At 34.3% G+C, this 21,702-nt stretch overlaps 1 protein-coding gene and 1 non-coding gene across 3 annotated transcripts in view; both read left to right on the plus strand.

Moving 5' to 3' along the window:
* The window catches only part of LOC105495711 (inhibitor of Bruton tyrosine kinase), a 79,890-nt gene that overhangs the window by 35,548 nt on the left and 22,640 nt on the right, over positions 1 to 21,702 (plus strand). For both annotated transcript variants that reach the window (XM_011765441.3, XM_071096810.1), the window contains 12 exons: positions 272 to 358; positions 1,493 to 1,575; positions 1,667 to 1,704; positions 2,167 to 2,263; positions 8,382 to 8,483; positions 10,681 to 10,798; positions 11,836 to 11,896; positions 12,611 to 12,732; positions 13,067 to 13,179; positions 16,866 to 17,014; positions 18,669 to 18,832; positions 21,450 to 21,542. In XM_011765441.3, coding sequence (XP_011763743.2) covers positions 272 to 358; positions 1,493 to 1,575; positions 1,667 to 1,704; positions 2,167 to 2,263; positions 8,382 to 8,483; positions 10,681 to 10,798; positions 11,836 to 11,896; positions 12,611 to 12,732; positions 13,067 to 13,179; positions 16,866 to 17,014; positions 18,669 to 18,832; positions 21,450 to 21,542 — 1,227 coding nt within the window. The remainder of the gene's footprint in view (positions 1 to 271; positions 359 to 1,492; positions 1,576 to 1,666; positions 1,705 to 2,166; positions 2,264 to 8,381; positions 8,484 to 10,680; positions 10,799 to 11,835; positions 11,897 to 12,610; positions 12,733 to 13,066; positions 13,180 to 16,865; positions 17,015 to 18,668; positions 18,833 to 21,449; positions 21,543 to 21,702) is intronic.
* On the plus strand, positions 2,640 to 2,742 carry LOC112429355 (U6 spliceosomal RNA). Its single transcript, XR_003021547.1, has one exon. It is a non-coding gene; the product is annotated as a U6 spliceosomal RNA (small nuclear RNA).

The raw sequence follows: 21,702 nt of genomic DNA on the forward strand, positions 1-21,702 counted from the left end.
AAAAAAAAAAAAAAAAAAAAAAAGAAAAAGAAAAACTTTGTGCTCTGGCTTTGATTGTCTTTTGTCAGTAATATTTAATCTATTTTGAATTCTAACTAAAATAGAAGAAAAAGTATGATACTTCTTTATCTCAGAGTAGGGGTTTGTTGAGATACTTTAGGATATAGTATTATATTTAGGTGTAAGCTAATTTGTTGGATTTTTTGTTGTACGTTTATTTTTGTAAGGGAATTATATATATCAATTGTTAATTTTTATCTCTCCTTGATAGGTTAGATGGAGTCAGATTTGAAAATGAAAAAATTAATGTCATTGCCAAGAAAACTGGTAATAAACTGAAGCTAAGTCAGAAAAAATGGTAAGTAAGGAAAGGAAGATTAACATTTCATCTCTAGATTTTGGCATTTAAGTGTGGAAATAGATCTCTGCTTACCCACATATGAAGCAAAATGTATAGGTAGATACCCTCTTACCTTTTCTAGTATTCTGCATTTTTGGAAATGTTGGGGAGCTGTTGAAGTAAATTGATAAAATACTAACTGCTGAAGACATCAAAGGAGTTTTTTCTTTCTGATGACTTTCTAATAGAGAGAGGAATTTTAATTTTTATTTTTTCTTGCCTGAATTTTGTGCCTTGTTATAGTTAGGAAATGTTGTGAGCCCTCAAACCAAATTAATTATATCTCTTCATCATTATGATTATTTCCTTTAGTATAAAAAATGTTTAATAATAAATATACTATTCTAAATATATTGTTAAAAAGTTTTATTTTTAGGGCCTGGCGTGGTGGCTCACGCCTGTAATCTCAGCCCTTTGAGGGGGCCGAGGCAGGTGGATCACCTGAGGTCAAGAGTTTGAGACCAGCCTGATTAACATGGTGAAACCCTCTCTCTACTAAGAAAATACAAAAATTAGCCAGGCATAGTGGCGAGTGCCTGTGATCCCGGCTACTCAGGAGGCTGAGGCAGGAAAGTCGCTTGGACTTGGGAGGCAGAGGTTGCAGTGAGCCAAGATTGCGCCATCGCACTCCAGCCTGGGTGACAGAACAAGACTCCGTCTCAAAGAAAAAAAAGTTTTGCTTTTAGCTATTCATCCTTTCTGTGTAAGTGGAAAGATTTTGGAGAAGGATAAACTGTGGCGTTGTTTCAACTGTGGTTGGCCCAGATAAGCTGCTACAAATAAGTGAATTACAGAGACTTAAATATGATATCACTTAGTATTATTAACAGTTTGTCTGAAATTAGAAAAAAAGGAAAATCAGAAAAATACTTTTTGAATATTTGTATTTGACTCCCTTTTCAAATACTGTCTTTAAGGCCCTTACCTTCCCTAAGGTGGAAGAAGAGGAAGTATTTTATTGTATGTATTCCTGCAAGTTATTTATTCTCTGCCACCTTTAGGAGAAAATTGAAAGTTAAGCCAAATCCTATAATCTTTTTCATTAACTATGTAAAGAAATTGCACTTGCTTCAATTAAACATTTTCTTCCAGTTCATTTCTGTGTGACGTGACCATGAAATCAGTGGATGGAAAGGAATTTCCTTGTCATAAATGTGTTCTTTGTGCTAGACTTGGTAGGTGTACTTTTTAAAGCTGCTAATTTATTTGCTCTATTATTGTTTCACTATTCTTATTGCATTGAACTTTTTTTTTTTTTCCTTTTAGAATATTTTCATAGTATGCTGAGTAGCTCATGGATTGAGGTAAGATTTAAGTAAAAAGCGCCTAGGTTGGTAACTATGTTTCTTTATATTTTGTGGAAATTATGTAGTAAAGAAATTCAAAATCAGAACTCGATATTTTAGTTCAGTTCTTCATTTATATTAAACTTTATTTATGCTTGAGGCTGCTGGAAAATAGCAACTCTTAGAATTTAAAATTATTGCCAAGAAGCTACTTAAATAAAAATTTCCCTGTTATTATTTAGAAATGTACTAGGAACACCACTGTGTTTCTTGTTTTCTGAATTTTTTGTTCCTTTTTCATGTTGTGTTTTAAAATTAAATTTAATATTATTTTAGCCATGTGTTTTGTAAATTTTATGTTCTTTTGCATTTGATGTGATTTCCTGTTCAGAGTGTTTTGTACCAATAACCCAAATTAGAATGTAATATTTTATTGTTTACAATGAATTATTTTACTTTATTTTGTCTTATTTTATTTAGGCTTCCAGTTGTGCAGCTCTGGAAATGCCAATACATTCTGATATATTAAAAGTTATTTTGGACTACCTCTATACTGATGAAGCTGTGGTGATAAAAGGTATTAATAAGAGTTAGGACATTGTAGATACTTCAGATATAATGGAATAATGGTAAAATCAACATGAATCTTAATTTCTAATGAACAAAAGCCACCAATAAAGGCTTAATTTGTTTTATTTTTAAAATATTTAATTTATTTTTTATTATTTGTGGAGACCAGGGTCTTACTATGTTGCCCAGGCTGGTCTCAAACTCGTAGGCTCAAGGGATTATTCCACATCAGTCTTCCAAAGTGCTAGGATTATAGCATGAGCCACTATGCCTGGCCAATAAAGGCTTAATTTAGAATAAGCAATAGGAATGATTGCTAATAGTAGAGGAGCAGAAAAAGAAGGTTTTCAATACCCGTGTGAAAATGAACTCTTTGAGAATTAGTGCTCACTTCGGCAGCAAGTATACTAAAACTGGAATGATACAGAGATTACATGGCCCCTGTACAAGGATGACATGCAAATTTGTGAAGCGTTTCATTAAAAAAAAAAAAAAAGGAATTGTATGTAATGGTTGAAATTAGATTTAGCAGTTCAATTTCCAACTACTTCTATGATGGAGGTGAATGAATTGACAACAGGGATAGTTTTGACAAATACTTGCGTAAGTTCTTTCTTACTTGTTTTTCCCCTTTGTGGTTACACATCTTGAAAGAAACAGATTAAAAATTGTACCAAAATTTATGAAGAGAGGTGATTTATATACTTTGTTAGGCAAAACACTAACTTTTAGTTACAAAGTATGTTTAGTCATTGGAGTGGTACCAGATGTTCTGTCATATTCCATTAGTTTTTTTTAACCCCAGCTGTATATTGGGGATTATAAAAAAGTGAATAGACCTTTTTCTATATTCAAGAAACTCAATTTAGTGGAGAAGACAAACGTATAGAAAACAAATATAATCCAACAGAGTAATTCTCTAAAAAGCTGGTGCATTTTTAAGAAGCTAGCCTCTGAGTCTGCCTAGGAAATCTGGGTAGTCTTGTAAAGGAGATAGAGTTTAACCGAGGACAAGATTTCTGAAGATTTGTATACTTAAGAGTAAGATAACTGAGACATGGTATTTTTTTCTGTACTTCTTTCATTTCTTTTTAAGAATCGAGAAATTATTTGCATGATAAAACTTACACTTTTAAAGCATACAATAAGTAGTTTTTAGTATGTTTACAAATTTGTGCAACTATCATCACTGTATAATTCTAGAACATTTTCATCACCCCAGAAAGATACCTTGTACCCATTAGCAGACACTTTCCACTCTCTCTTATCCCCAGTCCCTAGAAAACCCCTGGTATGTTTTCTGTCTCTATGGATTTGCCTATTCTGGACATTTCATATAAATATAATTAAACAACATGCGGCCTTTTGTATTTAACTCATTTTACTTAAGTACGATGTTTTAAAATTTTTTCCGTGTTGTAGCAGGTACCAACACTTCATTCTTTTTTATTGCCAAGTAATATTTATTATGTGGATATAACACATTTATTCTTCAGTTGATGGATGTTGGGGTTGTTTTTACCCTTGTCTATTAGGAATCATGCTGCTGTGAACACTCATGCCTGTTTTTGTGTGGGCCTATGTTTTCTTTCTTTTTTTTTTTTTTTTGAGACGGAGTCTCGCTCTGTCGCCCAGGCTGGAGTGCAGTGGCCGGATCTCAGCTCACTGCAAGCTCTGCCTCCCGGGTTCGGGCCATTCTCCTGTCTCAGCCTCCTGAGTAGCTGGGACTACAGGCGCCCGCCACCTCGCCCGGCTAGTTTTTTTGTATTTTTTAGTAGAGACGGGGTTTCACCATGTTAGCCAGGATGGTCTCGATCTCCTGACCTAGTGATCCGCCCGTCTTGGCCTCCCAAAGTGCTGGGATTACAGGCTTGAGCCACTGCGCCCGGCTATGTTTTCATTTCTCTTGGGCATATACCTAGAAGCGGAAATGCTGGGTCACATGTTTAATTTTTTAGGAACTGCCAAACTGCACAGTGGCTAGCTGTACCATTTAACTTTACCACTGACAGTGTGAGGGTTCCAGTTTCTCCACATCCTTGCCAACACTTACTAATATCAACTTTTTTTATTATAGCCATCCTAATGGGTGTGAAGCTATACAACATTGTGCTTTTGATTTGTATTTCACTAATGACTCATGATGTTGAACATCTTTTCATATGCTTTTTGGTCATTTGCATGTCTTCTTTGGGTACATACTCACGTCCTTTGAACACTTTTTTTTCTCAATTATTTGTTTTTTTAAGATGCTGCTAGAGTTCTTTGTATAGTCTGGATATTAGTCCCTTATGGGATATATGATTTGCGAATGTTTTCTCTCCTCTGACTTGTTTTCATTTCCTTGATAAAGTGTCCTTTAAAACACAAAAACTTTTATTTTTATTTTATTTTTGAGACAGGGTCTTATTCCGTTGGCCAAGCTGGAGTGCAGTGGCATGGTCATGGCTCACTGCAGCATTGGCCTCCTGAGCTTAAGTGATCCTTCCCACCTCAGCGTCCCAAGTAACTGGGACTACAGCTGTGCACCACCATGCCTGGTTAATTTATAAACAGTTTTTGTAGAGACAGAGCCTCCCTATATTGCCCAGGCTGGTCTGGAACTCCTGGCTCAAGTGATCCTCCTGCCTCAGCCTCCCAAAGTGCTGGGATTACAGGCATTTGATGATATCCAAATTATCTATGTTGACTTGTTACTCATGTTTTTGGTGTCATATATAGGAATTCATTGTCAAATCCAATGTCATGATGATTACCCTATATGTTTTCTCCTAAGAGTTTTATAGTTCTGTCTCTCACATGTAGGTCTTTGGTCCATTTTGAGTTAATTTCTCCCCCTAGTCTTATTAAGGTGTAATTAACAAGTAAAAATTATGTATAGTCACTGTGTATAACATGATGCTTTGAGATATATATATAATATCTATGTTTATATATAGAGAGATAATTACCACAATCAAGCTAATTAGCATATCCATCACCTCACATAGTTACCTTTTTTTTTTTTTGTGGTGAAAGTACTTGAGATCTAGTCTTTCAGCAAATCTCAAGTATGCAGTACATTAGTATCAGTGTAGTCACCATGCTGTATATAAGGTCTAGATCCTATTCATTCATCTTATAACTGTAATTTTGTACTCTTTGACCAGTATCTCACCATTACCCTAATCCCCTGTCCTCTAGTAACCACCATTCTTATTAAGTTAATTTTTGCATTTGTTGTGAGGTATGGGTCCAAGTTTATTCTTTTACATCTGTATGTCCTATTTTTTCAGTACCATTTGTTGAAAATATGTTTGTTTTCCCATTGAATTGTTTTAGCACCTTTGTCAAAAATCAGCTGACAATAAATTTAAAGTTTTTTTTCTGTACTCTTCAATTCTATTTCAATGAACTCTGTTTATGCCAATATAGCACTCTCTTGATTACCATTGTTGTAAGTTGTGAAATTGGGAAATGTATGTTTTCTTACTATGTTCTGCTATTTCAAGATTGTATTGGCTATTTTGGGTTTCTTGAATTTTCATGTGAATTTTAGGATTAGTTTGCCAATTTCTGCAACAAAGGCAGCTGGGATTTTAATACGAATCACATTCAATTGGTAGATCAGCTTGGGGATTATTGCCATTTTAATATTTAAGTCTTATAATCCATTAACACTGGCTGTCTTTCCATTTATTTGTCTATTTATTTAAGTCTTTTATTTCTTTTAATGATTTATGTAGTTTTCAGTGTACAAACCTTGCTCTTTCTTAGTTAAAAATTATTAAGAATTTTTAATGCTATTTTAAATGGAACTTTTTTAAATTTTATTTTTGGATTGTCCTTTGCTGGTGTTTAGAATTACAATTGATTTTTGTATATTGATCTTATATCCTGCAACCTTGCTGAACTTGTTCACTAATTCTCGTAGTTTTTTTAGTGGATTCCTTAGGATTTTCTATATGCAGTATCATGTCATCTGCAAATGGAGATGGTTTTACGTATGCCTTTCCAATTTGGGTGTGCTTTATTTCTTTTTCTTGTTTAATTGCCCTGATTAGATGAATCTCTAGTACTCTGTTGAATAGAAGTGGCAACAGTGGTCATCCTTGTCTTGTTTCTGATCTTAGGAAAAAGCATTCAGCCTTTTTACTTGTGGGTTTTTTGTTGTTGCCATTTATCAGGTTGAAGAAGATTATTTCTATTCCTGGTTTATTGAGTGTTTTTATCATGAAAGGATGTGGGATTTTTGTCAAATGTTTTTCTGTTTCTTAAGATGGTCATGTGTTTATTATGCTTTATTTTTGTGTATTATATTGATTGATTTTTCATATGTTGAATCATCCTTTCATTTTGGATTTATTCTGCTAGGTCATATTATATAATTCCTTTTTATATGTTACTGGATTTAGTTTTGTAGCATTTTTTGAGGATTTTCACATCTTTAATTGTAAGGGATATTGGTTTAGTTTTCCTGTGATGTCCCTGTCTGTTTTTAGTATCAGCATAATATTGGCCTCCTTGTCTAAGTTGGAAAGTGTTCTTCATCTTCTACTTTTTGAAGAGTTTGTGGAGAATTGTATTAATTTATCTTGTAATAATGCATCAATTATATTATTCATCTTTAAATATTCAGTCAGATTAACCAATTAAGCCATCTAGTCTTGGAGTCTTCTTTGTAGAAGTTTTTTGATCACTAATTCTATATCTTTACTTTACTTACTGCTAATTGTTTGCCCCCAGATAAAAGGCTGTTGTCACTGGGCAAGCTTTGAGTCAGGTCAAATAAAGATAAGCATTCTAGTGGGATTTTCCGGGAACTGGCAGACAGGTCAAATAAGGATACTATTGCTCTACAACTGTTCTGTCTTCTTCTGTGGCTACTAGGCTGTCAATGTGATTCACTATGCTTATGGAGCTGTTGGTTTTCACTACTGCTGTGGAGGAGGGGAGAGGAAGATCTGAATAGGACAGGCTGCAGTGTCCCAGATCCCACTGTTCTTAACAAGATTCAATTGCTTTTCTTAAGTAAACACTTCCTAGATTATTATAAGCTTTTGGCTGATTTCAGAATTCTGACAAAGTTGATTATGACAATTTTCCACAGTTGTCTTACTGTTTTTTTTTTTTTTTTTTAGAGGAGAGAATTAGAAGTTCTTAGTCTGTCATTCCTAGTGACTTCATCTTTGCCTCGTATTTTAAAGCTCTTTTCTATTTCAGATTTTTTTCTTCTTAATCTTTTTTTCCCTTTCTTCTCTTTCTCTGTTGTTGTTATTTTTTTCTTTCAATTTATGTTATTTTGGCAGTGGCTCAGGGGTAAAAAGCCATTAGTAGTACTTAGGACCAAGAAAGTTGTTTTATTTTTTATTATTTTTTATTTTTTTGAGATGGTGTCTCACTGTGTTGCCCAGTCGAGTGCAGTGGTGTGATCTCGGCTCATTGCAACCTCTGCCTCCCATATTCAAGCAATTCTCATGCCTCAGCCTCCCCAGTAACTGGGACTACAGGCATGTGCCACCACACCTAGCTAATATTTGTATTGTTAGTAGAGATGTGTTCACCGTGTTGGCCAGACTGGTCTCAAACTCCTGGTCTTAAGTGGTACATCTGCCTCCACCTCCTGTAGTGCTGAGTTTACAGGCATGAGCCACTGCACCTGGCCCAACAAAGTTGTTTTAAATTAAGGAACTCCTATAGTTACAAAAAAGCACTCTTAGACGACAAATTTTATTTTAAATAAGAAAGCATAAGAGCATTATTTCCCCACCCTATATATATTAAGTATGATGCTGAGATTTGAGTTTTCCCTCTTTGTATTAGTTTGAGAAGTGTTTTTCTAACAACATAGGAGATTATAAACAAGTCAGGCATTCTAGTAGCCTTCTAGACTGAAATGATCAACTTAAGTTGGCCATTTTGTGGTCCTAGTGTGAGACCAAGACATTTTGGTGTAATCTTGTCAGCTTTCTACCTAAAAGGTAGAAATATATTTTGATGTATTTACTTTTTATTATAGTTGCCCTTTCAACATTTAGAAAATAATCTTAAATTTCTTTTCTAGTGTCCTCATTACTTCAAATTTTTTTTTTCTAGATATAATGTATGCAAAGAAAGAGTGATGTGTGTTTTCTTCTTCTTTTTAGAATCTCAAAATGTAGATTTTATTTGTAGTGTTCTTGTGGTGGCTGATCAACTTCTCATAACCCGATTGAAAGAGATTTGTGAAGTAGCATTAACTGAAAAACGTGAGTAATTTTGAATTTGAGTATTAGTATGTTTTCAGGTTCATCAAGGATTACTTTACTTTATTGACTTTATGATTCCATGTATGGTAAAATAGACCATTTTTTTGGTACCATGAAAACCTGCCAAAATATGTAAATTACTACATGCCATCATTTGTAAGTGAACTTTTATTGTAGAAATATGTGAAAGTATATACGACTTAGAATTGAAATGTAATATTTTTATTGAAATGTCATAAAACCTTGAAGAATAAAGATGGTGTCAAGTTTATTTGCTAATTTCCAGGGTGAGAGTTTGAAAGTGAAATTTTCGTACTCTTGCCCTGATCTTGCCTTTAGGTGTTTTTAGCTACCCATTTTCTACTATTTGCAACGATTTTTAAAATTTAACTTTCCCATTATATATCTGAACAAAGCACATCTCTTTTTTTCTTGAACTCTTCTTTCTTACTCTCTTCATTATTTTAGTTAATTTCATGGCTGTCCTCCTGGACACTCTGCTTTGAAATCCAAAATTAGTTTTTCTTTGTTATTTTGGTCCTGACACTCAAATTCATTCAGCTGTCAAAACTTACTCCTCTTAACTGTGTTGGTCACATTTCGCCCACCTTTGGGTTCTTACTGTCACTATGCAGTTGAGGTCACTGTTATCTGTTCCTTCTGTGTAGTGTCACAGTAGTGTTTTAAATGCTCTTTCTCCTGTCTACTTCTGTTTCTTTAAGGAGGTAATTACGTCTTCCCCTGTTTACATATTTATAATTGCTTACTCTAGAGTAAAGGTTAACTTTCCTTAGCTTCCACATGACAGCCTTTCTGGCTTTCTAATCTTCTATCTGTTCTGCTTCATTGCTACTTCAGGAAGTGTAAAGGGAATTCCTGTCAATTTTTTTCTAGTTCATTCTTGCTAGGAGTTTGTCTTGGCTTTGGCATTTTAGTTCTCACTTTTCTTGAGCTCTATGGACTGTCTACTCCTTGGTTATTAAATAGAGAGCAACAGCCCTGATCTTTTAAGCAACAAAAGAAAAATATTTTAAAATAAAGGACACAGCATACAACAGGTATAAGACGTACATATAAGTGATATTTTACACTTGTACAGTTTTTCTTCCTCAATGTTCTTTCATGGCTCTGGCTGCACAGTTGCCTTTATTAATTCCTTGATGTTCCTAGAACCTAGGAAAAGGAGGCTACCACTTCTTTGGTCTCTGATTATTAGGAATATGTGGATACTTGTTCCCAAGTGAACAACTCTAAAGAAGTTTTTATATGATCTGACTTTATCATTCCTTCCATTTCTGTGTTCATCATTAGTTGAAAATGTAGGTTAGTCAGGAGTGAGACAGAGACCATTATTGACTGCAGCAGTTGCAACTTTTGATAGAATTACAGGGGAGAAAGAAAAAGAAATGCAAGAAGCCAAATGTAGAAAACAGCTGTGTTCCCCTATTGGCTGGTACTGATAGAGTAATTAAGAAAAATAGTGGAGGGAACAGGAAGCTGAAAGTTACCTGTTACATAGGTAGAATATTCTGAGAGAGTCTCTAGGAAAATGGGTACTTTATATATAATATTACTAGGATTGTAACTAAATCCAGAATCTTTTGCACAGTATATCAGATTTTTCACTGGCATGAAAAATATTATAGTATGATTGTGATGTACATATTTTCAAAATATGTATATATTTATATACTTCATATATATATATATAAATATACCCACATAAATTCTGATAGATAACTCAATGTTAATATATTTTATAGAATTATTTCATCAGTTTTTCTTAGTTTTATATCTTTTTTAGTTTTATGGAAGAGGGAATAACTGCTATGTAAATGAAAAGGAAAGTTGTTCATTAATGAAAGCTTTTTAATAATATTCAGAAAATGTTAGGTGGAAGATTGTCAGTTCTTATGTGTTTGCTTTTGGGTGGCACTATGCCCCTTCTGTATTTTGTTTTGCTTAGAATATTCTTGTGTGTGAGCTTATTTTTCCTCATAGCCAATCTTTTGAAATTATTTTGGCATATTGGGATGGAAGAGTTACATATTTGCCCCAGAATTGACTTATTTTTGGCAAGAATTTTTTTTCTTTATTCCAGATGTTCAAATCTTAGAGCTTTAGACATAAATGTATTTTATTTTGCTGTGGTAATGTGCCTTTTATCTAATTTTGCAAATCTTGTCTTTCTTTGTAGTTACCCTGAAGAATGCTGCTATGCTACTGGAATTTGCAGCAATGTATAATGCAAAACAGTTGAAACTGTCTTGTTTGCAGTTTATAGGATTGAATATGGCAGCTTTACTTGAAGCAAGGTAAGTAAGGTATATATATTGTATGATTGTTGCAAAAGGAGATATTTATATATAATAGCAGATATTATTAGTGATTTAAATGTGAACAATGATGTTTACCTGGATGGAAAGAATTTGATAAATGCTGATGATTTAGAAGTTATGTACATTTTAGAATTAGAGAGCTCTTGAAAACTTTTGAAAGTTTTTAACAGTGATCTTTTTAAAATGAAATAAATTTATACTTTTTAAAAAATAAAAGGTCAGAGTATTTTACTTGCTATAAAATCATTGACGAGAACAGGAGAATACGGAAATTTGAGATTAGAGTTCCTGGTGTCGGTTTTTATTTTAAAGCTTCATTGTGTAGTTTGTTTTTATATTTTACTTTAATAGTAATGACTATTAACTGTATGCTAGACAGTGTTCTAAAAGCATTACATAGATTCATTTAGTTGATTTTTATGAAAACCTTCTCAAGTAGAGAAGATTCTTTGTACATTAATTTATAATAGTTGCTTGAGGCCGCGTGTGGTGGCTTATGCTTGTAATCCCAGCACTTTGGGAGGCTGAGGCAGGTGGATCACCTGAGGTCAGGAGTTCAAGACTGGCCTGGCCAAGATGGTGAAAACCCTATCTCTAATAAAAATACAAACATTAGCCAGGTATGGTGGTGTGTGCCTGGTAGTCTTAGCCACTTGGGAGGCTGAGGCAGGAGAATCACTTGAACTCAGGAGGCAGCAGTTGCAGTGAGCTGAGATTGCACCACTGCACTCCAGCCTGGATGACAGAGTGAGACTTACCCCCCGCCCCCCCCAAAAAAAAAGTTGCTTGAGTTTTATTCAAGATATTTGTGTAATATGTTTGCTTTGCTGTTTATTTGAAATACGTAATATATAACCACATCTATTTCCAAGTTTGTAGCAACTGCTATATATAATGCTTAAAAAACAACTTTGTTACTTATCTGGCAATATGAAATATCTACATATGTGAACATCTTGACGGTTATCAAGTAACTTGAATCTTAAGATAGAATTTTGTATCCTTTATTTTAGGTCTCTTGATGTTTTAAGTGATGGTGTTTTGAAGGATCTTTCTGAGTTTTACCGGAAAATGGTAAGGTTTATGTTTTAATTTTTTTGTGGCTATAATATTACCAGCTTAAGCAGTATATTACATTAGACTTATCAATGGAATAGTTTCCTAATGACTTCAAGTACATTAAGATCTTTTAAAACTGAGGATATAGGATTCCTTTACAGATCTCACAGATAAGTTTGATAATCAAAATTCAAGATATTTAATAATAAAGTTAATATTTATTAATTTATTTATAAATGAAAGTTACTGAAAGCTTCAGAGTGAGTCTTCTGTTATTTACCAAAGGTCAGGACAGTGCAAAAAGATGAATTCATATGATCCTTAAGAAATGGATTACTCTATGTTTAATAATAAAGTGGAGCTTTTTCTAAAGTTTCTTTTTTTGGCAGGTTTATGGAATAAAGTTTTTATTGAATTGAATCAAAATTCAACCCACTCTTGTAAATTTCGGAAGTTATTGAGCATTTAAGGCTGTTCTAGTCAATGTCACCAAATATGAAAGATAGAATATCTTACATAATTTAAAAAACATCCTTAGGCTGGGTGTGGTGGCTTATGCCTGCAATCCCAGCATTTTGGAAGGCCAAGATGGGAGGTTCGCTTGGGACCAGGTGTTCCAAACCAGTCTGGCCAACGTGACAAGAGCCCTGTCTGCACAAAAAGGCAAAACAAAAACAAAAACAACTTCACAGATTTTGTATTTGAAAAGTGATATCTTCAATTCTGCAGATTCCAGCAATGGATAGAAGAGTCATTACACCATATCAAGATGGACCAGATATTAGCTATTTGGAAGTAGAAGATGGAGATATCTTCTTGAAAGAAGAAATAAATATGGAACAAAATCATTCGTAAGCTCTGTTTCCTTGTTTTTTTTTTTTTCTTTTCCTCCTCCTTTCTTTTCTCTACTGTGTCCCTTCACTCTCATCTTGGGCATGTGATGCTTTTGTGTTGGTATTGGAAGACGAAATTGAGAAATTCTGACATAAGAAATACATATTTATGTTCATTCTTAACTTTGGTATAATACAAAATAAATACATAATTAATATCTGTAGGTCTAACAAATTTAAAATATAAATATTTTAATAAGTAGCCTTCAGGTTAAACATGTTGGGTTAAATAAGTGCATTTATCTTAGTTACATCCCTAAACTCTGCTGAAAGTATGTTTGCTTTTTCCTAGGGAAACTATGTTCAAGAAGGCAAAAACTAAAGCTAAAAAGAAGCCACGTAAACGTTCAGATAGTTCTGGAGGTTATAACCTTTCAGATATTATTCAGAGTCCATCATCTACAGGTTCGTGGAAAGTGAGCATGTATTTCCAGTTCTAATCTTCTGTGTCTCTATTCATACATGTCATCTGCTGGGGCTACTGAAATAAACAGTCCTTATGGAGGTACCAAAAGTGATAGTTTGTCATAAGTACTCCAGTTGAAGTTTGCTCTGGGAGCACAAAAAGAGGTACCCAAACCAATCTGAGATCAGGGAAGTCCTCTTAGAGGAAAGCAGTGCTGAGCTGGGTCTTGAAGAATGAAGTTATCTAAGAAAAGGAGGCAGATAGATATATTAAGCAAAGGGGGCAATGTGTTCCCAAGCTTAGTAGTGAGAGAAAGAGTTGCACATTTCTTGTGTATATAGTTCAGTATAGGAGATATGTTGGATAGGATCAGATTTTGGAGACTTATATGCCAAACTAAGGAATTTGTGTTTTAGTCTAAAGGCTATGGGTGGCCGTTGATGATTTAAAACAGGATGTGACTGGATGAGATTTGTTTTTAGAAAGACCACTCTTTCCAGTGGCATAGGGGTTTAGAGGTTGGCAAAACATGACAGAGATAACTATTATCTTGTTGATTCAATTTAAATATGTCAGTACTCCAAGTAAGATGCCATTTGTATGCATAAGGAGGTTATAATCTGGTAGTAGAATATAAAATATATTTAGGCATTATGTGAGCCTGTTTGAAAGTAAAGGTCAGGTTATGTAGTTTTTCTAAAATATTTTTCCCCAGTTTTTTATTTTGAGAATATTTAACTTACTGAAAAGATGAAAGAAAAATACCACGAACACCTATGTACATTTTATTCAGATTTATTGTTAACTTCCCATCACATTTGCATTTTCTTGCAGACTCTTTGTCGCTTACTGTCTGCTCTTTCCTCCATATGTTACACACGCACACACACACACAGACAATACAGAGACTTAAAAAAAATTATTCCACTTGGAATAAGTTGTAGGCATGATCCTTTTCCCGTAAATACTTGAATATGAATCTTTTAAGATGGGAATACTCTTATACACAACCATGATGCCATTATCATACCTAAGACAATTGACATTAATTAGTGTTAACTAGTATTACACTCCATATCCACATTTTCCTAATTGTTGACAAATGTTTTTATAGTCTTTTTTTTTTTTTTTTAACATTAACAACAAAAAAAATAGTATTCTATCAAGGTTCATATTGTCTTTGCTTATTAGTATCTCTTTAGTCTCTTTAGTATAGTACCCCTGTACTTTTTTGTTTTTTGTTTTCTGTTTTCCAAAAGGTTAGTCCAGTTGTGTTATAGATTGTCTCACATTCCAGATTCATCTGATCTAGATTAAACTATATACATTTTAGTAGTTTCTTTAGATAAAACATGAAGTGTGACTATAAAATTATGAGACTACAGTATGGCTTTCAGAAATGGTAGGTTACTCTTGTCTATAGCACTAAGACATAACCTAGTATAGTTTCTACCAACAGTACTTCATAGTCAATCAGCTGTATACAAACAACTTTGAAAAACAGAAGAGTACATTGTTTTGTGTTCCTTTGGGAAAAAAAGCTGTTAGGCAGGGCAAAGAAGAAGGATTTTTTTTTTATGCTTACTGAGATGCTTCAAATTAAGTGCTTGATATGTTCACTAAAGCTCAAAAGAATGTCAAGAATAGTTTTAGGTAACATAAATATATAAAAAGGATAGTTAATATGCCTAAAATTTATTTATGAAGCACTGAAAATAGGAATCAGGAGACCTAGTAAATGGGAAAGCTGTATCTTAGGACTTTTCTAAATTAAAAATTCTGTGATTTTGTGTTCTCTGTGTTTTATGAATTACCATTAGTGTTTAGAAGGAGGCAGGGGTGGATTGATGGAAGGATGAATAATGGATAGACAGTCTTGAAAGTAATGATTTGCCAGTCACCTAAATGACTTAGGGAAAAGCAGATATTTGCTTTGTTTTAAATAATGTTATTGTTACCATTTGTGTTAGAATCTTAGAATTTCAGAGCTAGAAGTGACATTAGTAATGAAATAATTTATGTCCCTTACTTTAAACCTAAGGAAACAAGCTCAAAAAACATAAGTGATTTGAAGTAGTGACCAAAAGAAATAAAATTTGTTCTCTTGGTTCCAGGTCCATATTTTCCTGGTGTACTGTTCTTTCTTTGGCCAAGATATCTGTAGTCAAAGATAACTAAAAGGTCAAATTTAATTGGAGGCCAAAAAAAACCTGTTAAGGAAGAAAATTTGAGTATGATGCCAATTTCATCAAAGACAGTTGCGTAATAGCTTAATGTTTGTGTCGATCTTAAAGTTAGACAAACGACATTTGGCGAAACTGTTTTTGACCAGAAGTAATTGTTGGCCACATTAATTGTCCTCTTTTTTCTGGATTTATTTCTAACTGACTTTTGAAAGTGTTCTAATATTAGATGTATTCTCTTAGTTGAAAATTTGCCAGCCTCAAAAATATTCAAAAAGAGGCAAGACGTGGTGCCTCCCGCCTGTAATCCCAGCACTTTGGGAGGCCAAGGCGGGCGGACCACAAAGTCAGGAGTTCCAGACCAGCCTGGCCAATATGGTGAAACCCCATCTCTAGTAAAAATACAAAAAAAATTAGCCGGGTGTGATGGTGCGTGCCTGTAATCCTAGCTACTTGGGAGGCTGAGGCAGGAGAATCACTTAAACCTGGAGGCAGAGATTGCAGTGAGCTGAGATCACGCCACTGCACTCCAGCCTGGGCAATAGAGTGACACTCCGTCTCAAAAAAAAAAAAAAAAAAAAAAAAAAAAAAATTCAAAAGGTTATGTGGAAAAAAATGTTTAAATGTTCTTTCCAAATTGCAGTGATAACAATGAAAGGGACATTTAGCTTGTGAAGGTGATTTACTTTAAAGAGAACAATGTATAAGAGACAGTAGGTTTTAAATCAATTATACAACTTTTAGTTACAACTGAGATAACATCTTTATTTTATAGCTTATTTTGGTGCTTCATTTAGATTCTAATAAATTTGAAATGTGCGGAAATGAACATGTGAATCTAAGCAAAAGTTTGAACCTGGATACCAGGTGTGGCATGAGGCCAGGCATTTAGCTTGCCTAAGAGAAGAAATGATACATACATTTCATAACAACCCTCTTGCTTCAAGCGAGCTGAATCGCCAGAGATTTCAGGGAAGAACACACTTCAAACAGGCCACAGTCGTCTTCTGTGGGAGCCTCTGCTATTGGGTCAGTCAGCTGGCTAAGTGAGAGGCAAAAAGGCCACAGGTTTCCTCCCAGATAGAATGAAGCTACCCTCCTCGCTTGGGTGCAGAGACCACTGTACCAAGAGACAGATGAGAAAAGGAAAAGAGGTCTGGACTTTAATTATTTTCCCTTTCTCCTTTGTCTCTTAGGCGGACAAAAATATTTTCAATCACTTTTTAAAGCAGATCCAAAGAACTATCTTCCTCAGGTTCATTACACAGTTGGTGTGTGATTGTAATGAATAAAACTATTGTTTTATAATCTCTTCCATTTCAGTTTTTCACTTAAACTGATTTCTTTCTCCAGTTAAATTATTAAGATTTTTATACCATAAATATAATTTGAATGTTATTAAGTCTGGATAAATGAAAGTTTTTAGCTGTCTGATTCACTGCATATAATGCATATATGTTTAATGCATATGTGTTTAATTTTTTTTTAATTTCATGTTTTAGGATTATTAAAGTCTGGTAAGACCAATTCTGTGGAATCTCTTCCAGAACTATTGACATCAGACTCTGAAGGAAGCTATGCAGGAGTGGGTAGTCCTAGAGATTTACAGTCCCCTGATTTCACCACAGGATTTCATTCAGATAAGATTGAGGTTTGTTTTTTGAAGCACTGACTCCTTACCTTCAGATTTTAGGTTTATAGATAGTTTATCTTTAATATTTCCTTATTTTTGCCCTAATTTTAAAACAGTCTCCAGGTTGGTATATAAGAATCACACAATATAGTGTTAGTTTTCTTAAATTTGCATAACATTTCTAGTTTTAGAGATTTTAATGGCAGTTTTAAGCCCTTTATGATGTTATTTCTAATCTTTATGCAACTAAAATATAATGTTGATGTAAAATATAATAATACTGTACAGACATACTGAAAAAATATATTCATAGCTAAATTATTGAAATTTATCTTGTGAAATGTCAGTTAACATCAGTTAAAAATTGTCAAGGCAAATGATTTCAAAAATAAGCCTGCTTTCAAATTTTGCAGTCTCTTTCCTCCAAGGTATTAACTGGAGCAAAACAATTTGGAAATGATTGAGTTCTTCTCCTAATCTAGCACATTAAGCTGCAGGATTCCTAGCGTGATCAACTCTGGGGAGGACAGTTCTTAGACACTCCTTAAAATTTGATTCCATAGTTGTTAACCTATTAGAGAAAAATGTGTAACTGAATAGAGATAGAGTCACTTTTCCCTAACCCCTACGCATCCACAAAACATATCAGAATTCCTAGAAATTCATGAGACAACAGAAGTTAACCCTTTCTTCTTAGAGTCTTTTAGGCCTCAAGGATTGATTTAATTTTTTTTTCTTTTTGGGGGACAGGGTCTCTCACTCTGGTTGCCCAGGCTGTAGTGCAGTGGTATAGTATCAGCTCACTGCAGCTTTGATTTCCTGGGCTTAGGTGATTCTTCCATCTAAGCCTCCAGAGTAGCTAGGATTATAGGTGCGCACCATCACGTCCAGCTAATTTTTTTATATTTTTGGTAGAGATGGAGTTTTGCCATGTTGCTCAGGCTCGTCTTGAACTCCTGGACTCAAGCAATCCATCCACCTCAGCCTCCGAGAGTGCTGGCATTACAGGTGTGAGCAACCTCACCCCAGCAGGATTGATTTTTTTTAAAATATAGAATAGAAGTTTGGGGGCAATTTATATTCACACTAAGGTTGTTCTGTAAGACAACTGAGGTTTAAAGGAAGGCTCAGGGCATATTGTGAGTGATTTGCAATAACAGAAGAATCTATCCTGGAAGTAGATATACCATTTTAATAACTTCCTTGACGTATTACAATAGCAGTAGTTTTAGGGTTCCTTTCAAGGTGTCAGTATTATTTGACTTTCATTTTATTCACAGTGCTTTACATCAGAGTGAGTTATATGACATTTATACAAAACTTTCATTTTGTTTCGTACTCAAGCCTTGGATATTAATTTTAAAATTACTACTTCATGTCTTATTTGTACAACTATTACATGTTTACTATTTGGTTAGAGATTTAATATGCTAACTAGTTCCCCTAGAAATTATTCTCAAAGCTCATAATAATTTGGTTATAGTCAACAATGTGATTTGAGAGTAGGCTAAGGCACAAAACTGTAGAAGAACATGATTTGAAAATACTAGATGGCTTATTGTCATAAGATTTTACTCTTCATTATAATGTAACTAATATTTATTAAGTACCAGCTATGTGTTACTGTTCTAGGTGCTCATTAACTTCTTTTATTTTTTTTTTCTCTCCCCAGACGAAAGTCAAACCGTATGTTAATGGTGCATCTCCTGTGTATGCTAGGGAAGATTTAAAACCATGGGAAAAGTCACCAATACTTAAAATATCTGCTCCACAGCCCATTCCCAATAACAGAATTGATACTACCAACTCTGCCAGTTGGGTTGCTGGTTCCTTCAGGTAGGGTTTTTATTTTATTCTGTAACTATTAGTTTGAGAAATATCATTCATTTTTAATGCAATTTAATTTTTTAATGATGAACATTTAAGAAATATTAATATAAATTTCTAATGTACAGAAAATTGCCTAAATGCCTACGAATTGCTAACCAACTATATAATAGACTTCCCCCCGCCACCAACCCCAGGCAAAATTTAGTTGCCTTTGTATTATCATCAGTGAATAGTAGCAAATACTATGTTTTACATATATAGAGAGAAACTTAATATCAGCAGTTATTTCTTAGATAATATATATATTGGTTAAAAATGCCACACAGGAAGACCGTTTTGTCAATCATAGACTTTATCTCTTAGAGTATGTGAAGGGGTATTTAAAATTTCACAAAATGTGTAACTATTCAGTTAATTTTCAGATGATATTAATTTAACGTTATACTATCCTTTTAACTTGCCTATATTATATATATATATTTTTCTTTTATTTAGAAAAATGAAATGAAGGCTGGGCACGGTGGCTCATGCCTGTAATCCTAGCACTTTGGGAAGCCAAGGTGGGCAGATTACCTGAGCTCAGGAGTTTGACACCAGCCTGGGCAACATGGTGAAACCCCATCTCTACTAAAATACAAAAATCTAGCCAGGTGTGGTAATACACACTTGTAATCTGAGGTACTTGGGAGGCTAAGGTGGGAGAATTGTTTGAACCTGGGAGGCGGAGTTTACAGTGAATCCAGATCATGCCACTGCACTCCAACCTGGGCAACAGAGCAGACTCCATCTCAAAAAAAGAAAAAAGTCAAATGAAGGTGCAGGTGTAATTAGAATGTAGTATTCTTTCAAAATGTTAATTGAGCTTGTGCTTCATGTTTATATGCCTACAATGATTGATAAAGTCTAAAACTGTTAGTTGACTTATGGATTATCTTATCATCTGGACTATTTAATTCTTTTGAAATAGGCTATATGTTGCAGAGTTGGAACAAAGATTATGATGTTCCATTTTATGTGCTTCATGGTTTAAAGTTTAGTTCAGAAATTAGTTTCTTTTTTTTTTTTTTTTTGCTTAAGTACACAAATTGGTACATATTTAATATGTGGGAACATCTGGCAGCATCTTCTGATTGCTAATGTTAGGATATTTTGTTAAACATGTTTTAAAAATAGCTTGGTCCACAAGATAGATTAGGCTGTTTCAGTACTATGCTCATTGACAAAATGCTTAGCAATAGGCAATAAACATTCTCAATATTAACATATACACAAACATTTCTACATTCATTCTGAAGTATTGCCTAGTATAAATAATAAGTAGAATTTGTTTTTGATGAAAGAAAAAAAGTACAGGAAACAGGTTCCCCTTTAATATGAAATAATACGACTTTTTTTTTTTGAGGCAGAGTTTTGCTCTGTTGCCCAGGCTAGAGTGCAGTGGCATGATCTCAGCTCACTGCAACCTCCACCTCCTGGGTTCAAATGATTCTCCTACCTCAGCCTCCCGAGTAGCTGGGACTACAGGCACGTGCCACTGTGCCCGGCCAATTTTTGTATTTTTAGTAGAGATGGGGGTTCACCATGTTGGCCAGACTGGTGTCGAACTCCTGATCTCGTGATCTGCCCACCTCGGCCTCCCAAAGTGCTGGGATTTCAGGCGTGAGCCACTGCGCCTGGCTGACTTATTTTTATCTGTAGTGTAGATTTCATTTAGGTCAAAAATCATCTATTTCTTTTTTTTTTTCTTTTGAGGCAAAGTTTCGCCCTCATTGCCCAGGCTGTAGTGCAGTGGTATGATCTCAGCTCACTGCAACCTCTGCCTCCCAAGTTTAAGCGATTCCCCTGCCTCAGCCTCCCAAGTAGCTGGGATTACATGCACCTGCCACCACCCCTGACTAATGTTTATATTTTTAGTAGTGATGGGGTTCCACCATGTTGGCCAGGCTGGTCTTGAACTCCTGACCTCAGGTGATCCACCCACCTCGGCCTCCCAAAGTACTGGGATTACAGGCGTGAGCCACCACACCTGGCCAGAAACCATCTATTTATAATGATCGTAGAATTTTTTCCTTATTATGGTATAACTCCCTCTGGTGGGTCTCCAATATTGTTTAGTATCCCCAAGTTTTACTATTAAATGTTTGTTTTTGTTAATATTAAACAGTAGAATGAGTTTTGTTTGTTAAAAATAGAAAGGAAAGAGTATAATTTTCAAGCTTCATTCAACCTAAAAGTAAGAATTTAATTAGAACTTTGGTGAGGTTTTCTGCCTAATTTAGTAGAGAATCTTTCTATTGCTTGGCTTTTTAAAAAAATGTTTTTTTTTAAATATAGGAATTTCAGTTATATCACAACATTATGACTTTGGATACATATTAGTTGTTATTTGTATATGTGCTGTATCACTTAACATTATGACTTTGGATATATGTTAATATTTATATGTGTATATATAAAAGTAACTTTTACTCAAAGTATCCTTTTTGAAGCTGGCTCACAGCTGATAATTCTAAATTATACTCTGACTATTAATCTCACATTTCACTTATGGTTTCAGTGAAGTTGGGGGTTGGGCTTTATAGGTAAATGAATGCCTTGCAAAGTAACCTTCTATGTCTTTTAGTCCAGTCAGCCCTCCTGTTGTGGATCTCAGAACCATCATGGAAATAGAAGAAAGTAGACAAAAATGTGGAGCTACACCAAAGTCACATTTAGGGTTGGTTAAAAAATTATAAAAGATCGTTTCATGTTATATTTCTGCCCTAAGAATTGGACAGACTTATTGCATCTTTCCTATTATTTTTCTGCATTTGATGTTATAGTTAATTATACATCCTTTTCTGGTCAATTTAGCCTCCATAATATTATTTCTTAAG

This window comes from Macaca nemestrina, chromosome 5, assembly GCF_043159975.1.
Source record: "Macaca nemestrina isolate mMacNem1 chromosome 5, mMacNem.hap1, whole genome shotgun sequence".
Lineage (NCBI taxonomy): Eukaryota > Metazoa > Chordata > Mammalia > Primates > Cercopithecidae > Macaca > Macaca nemestrina.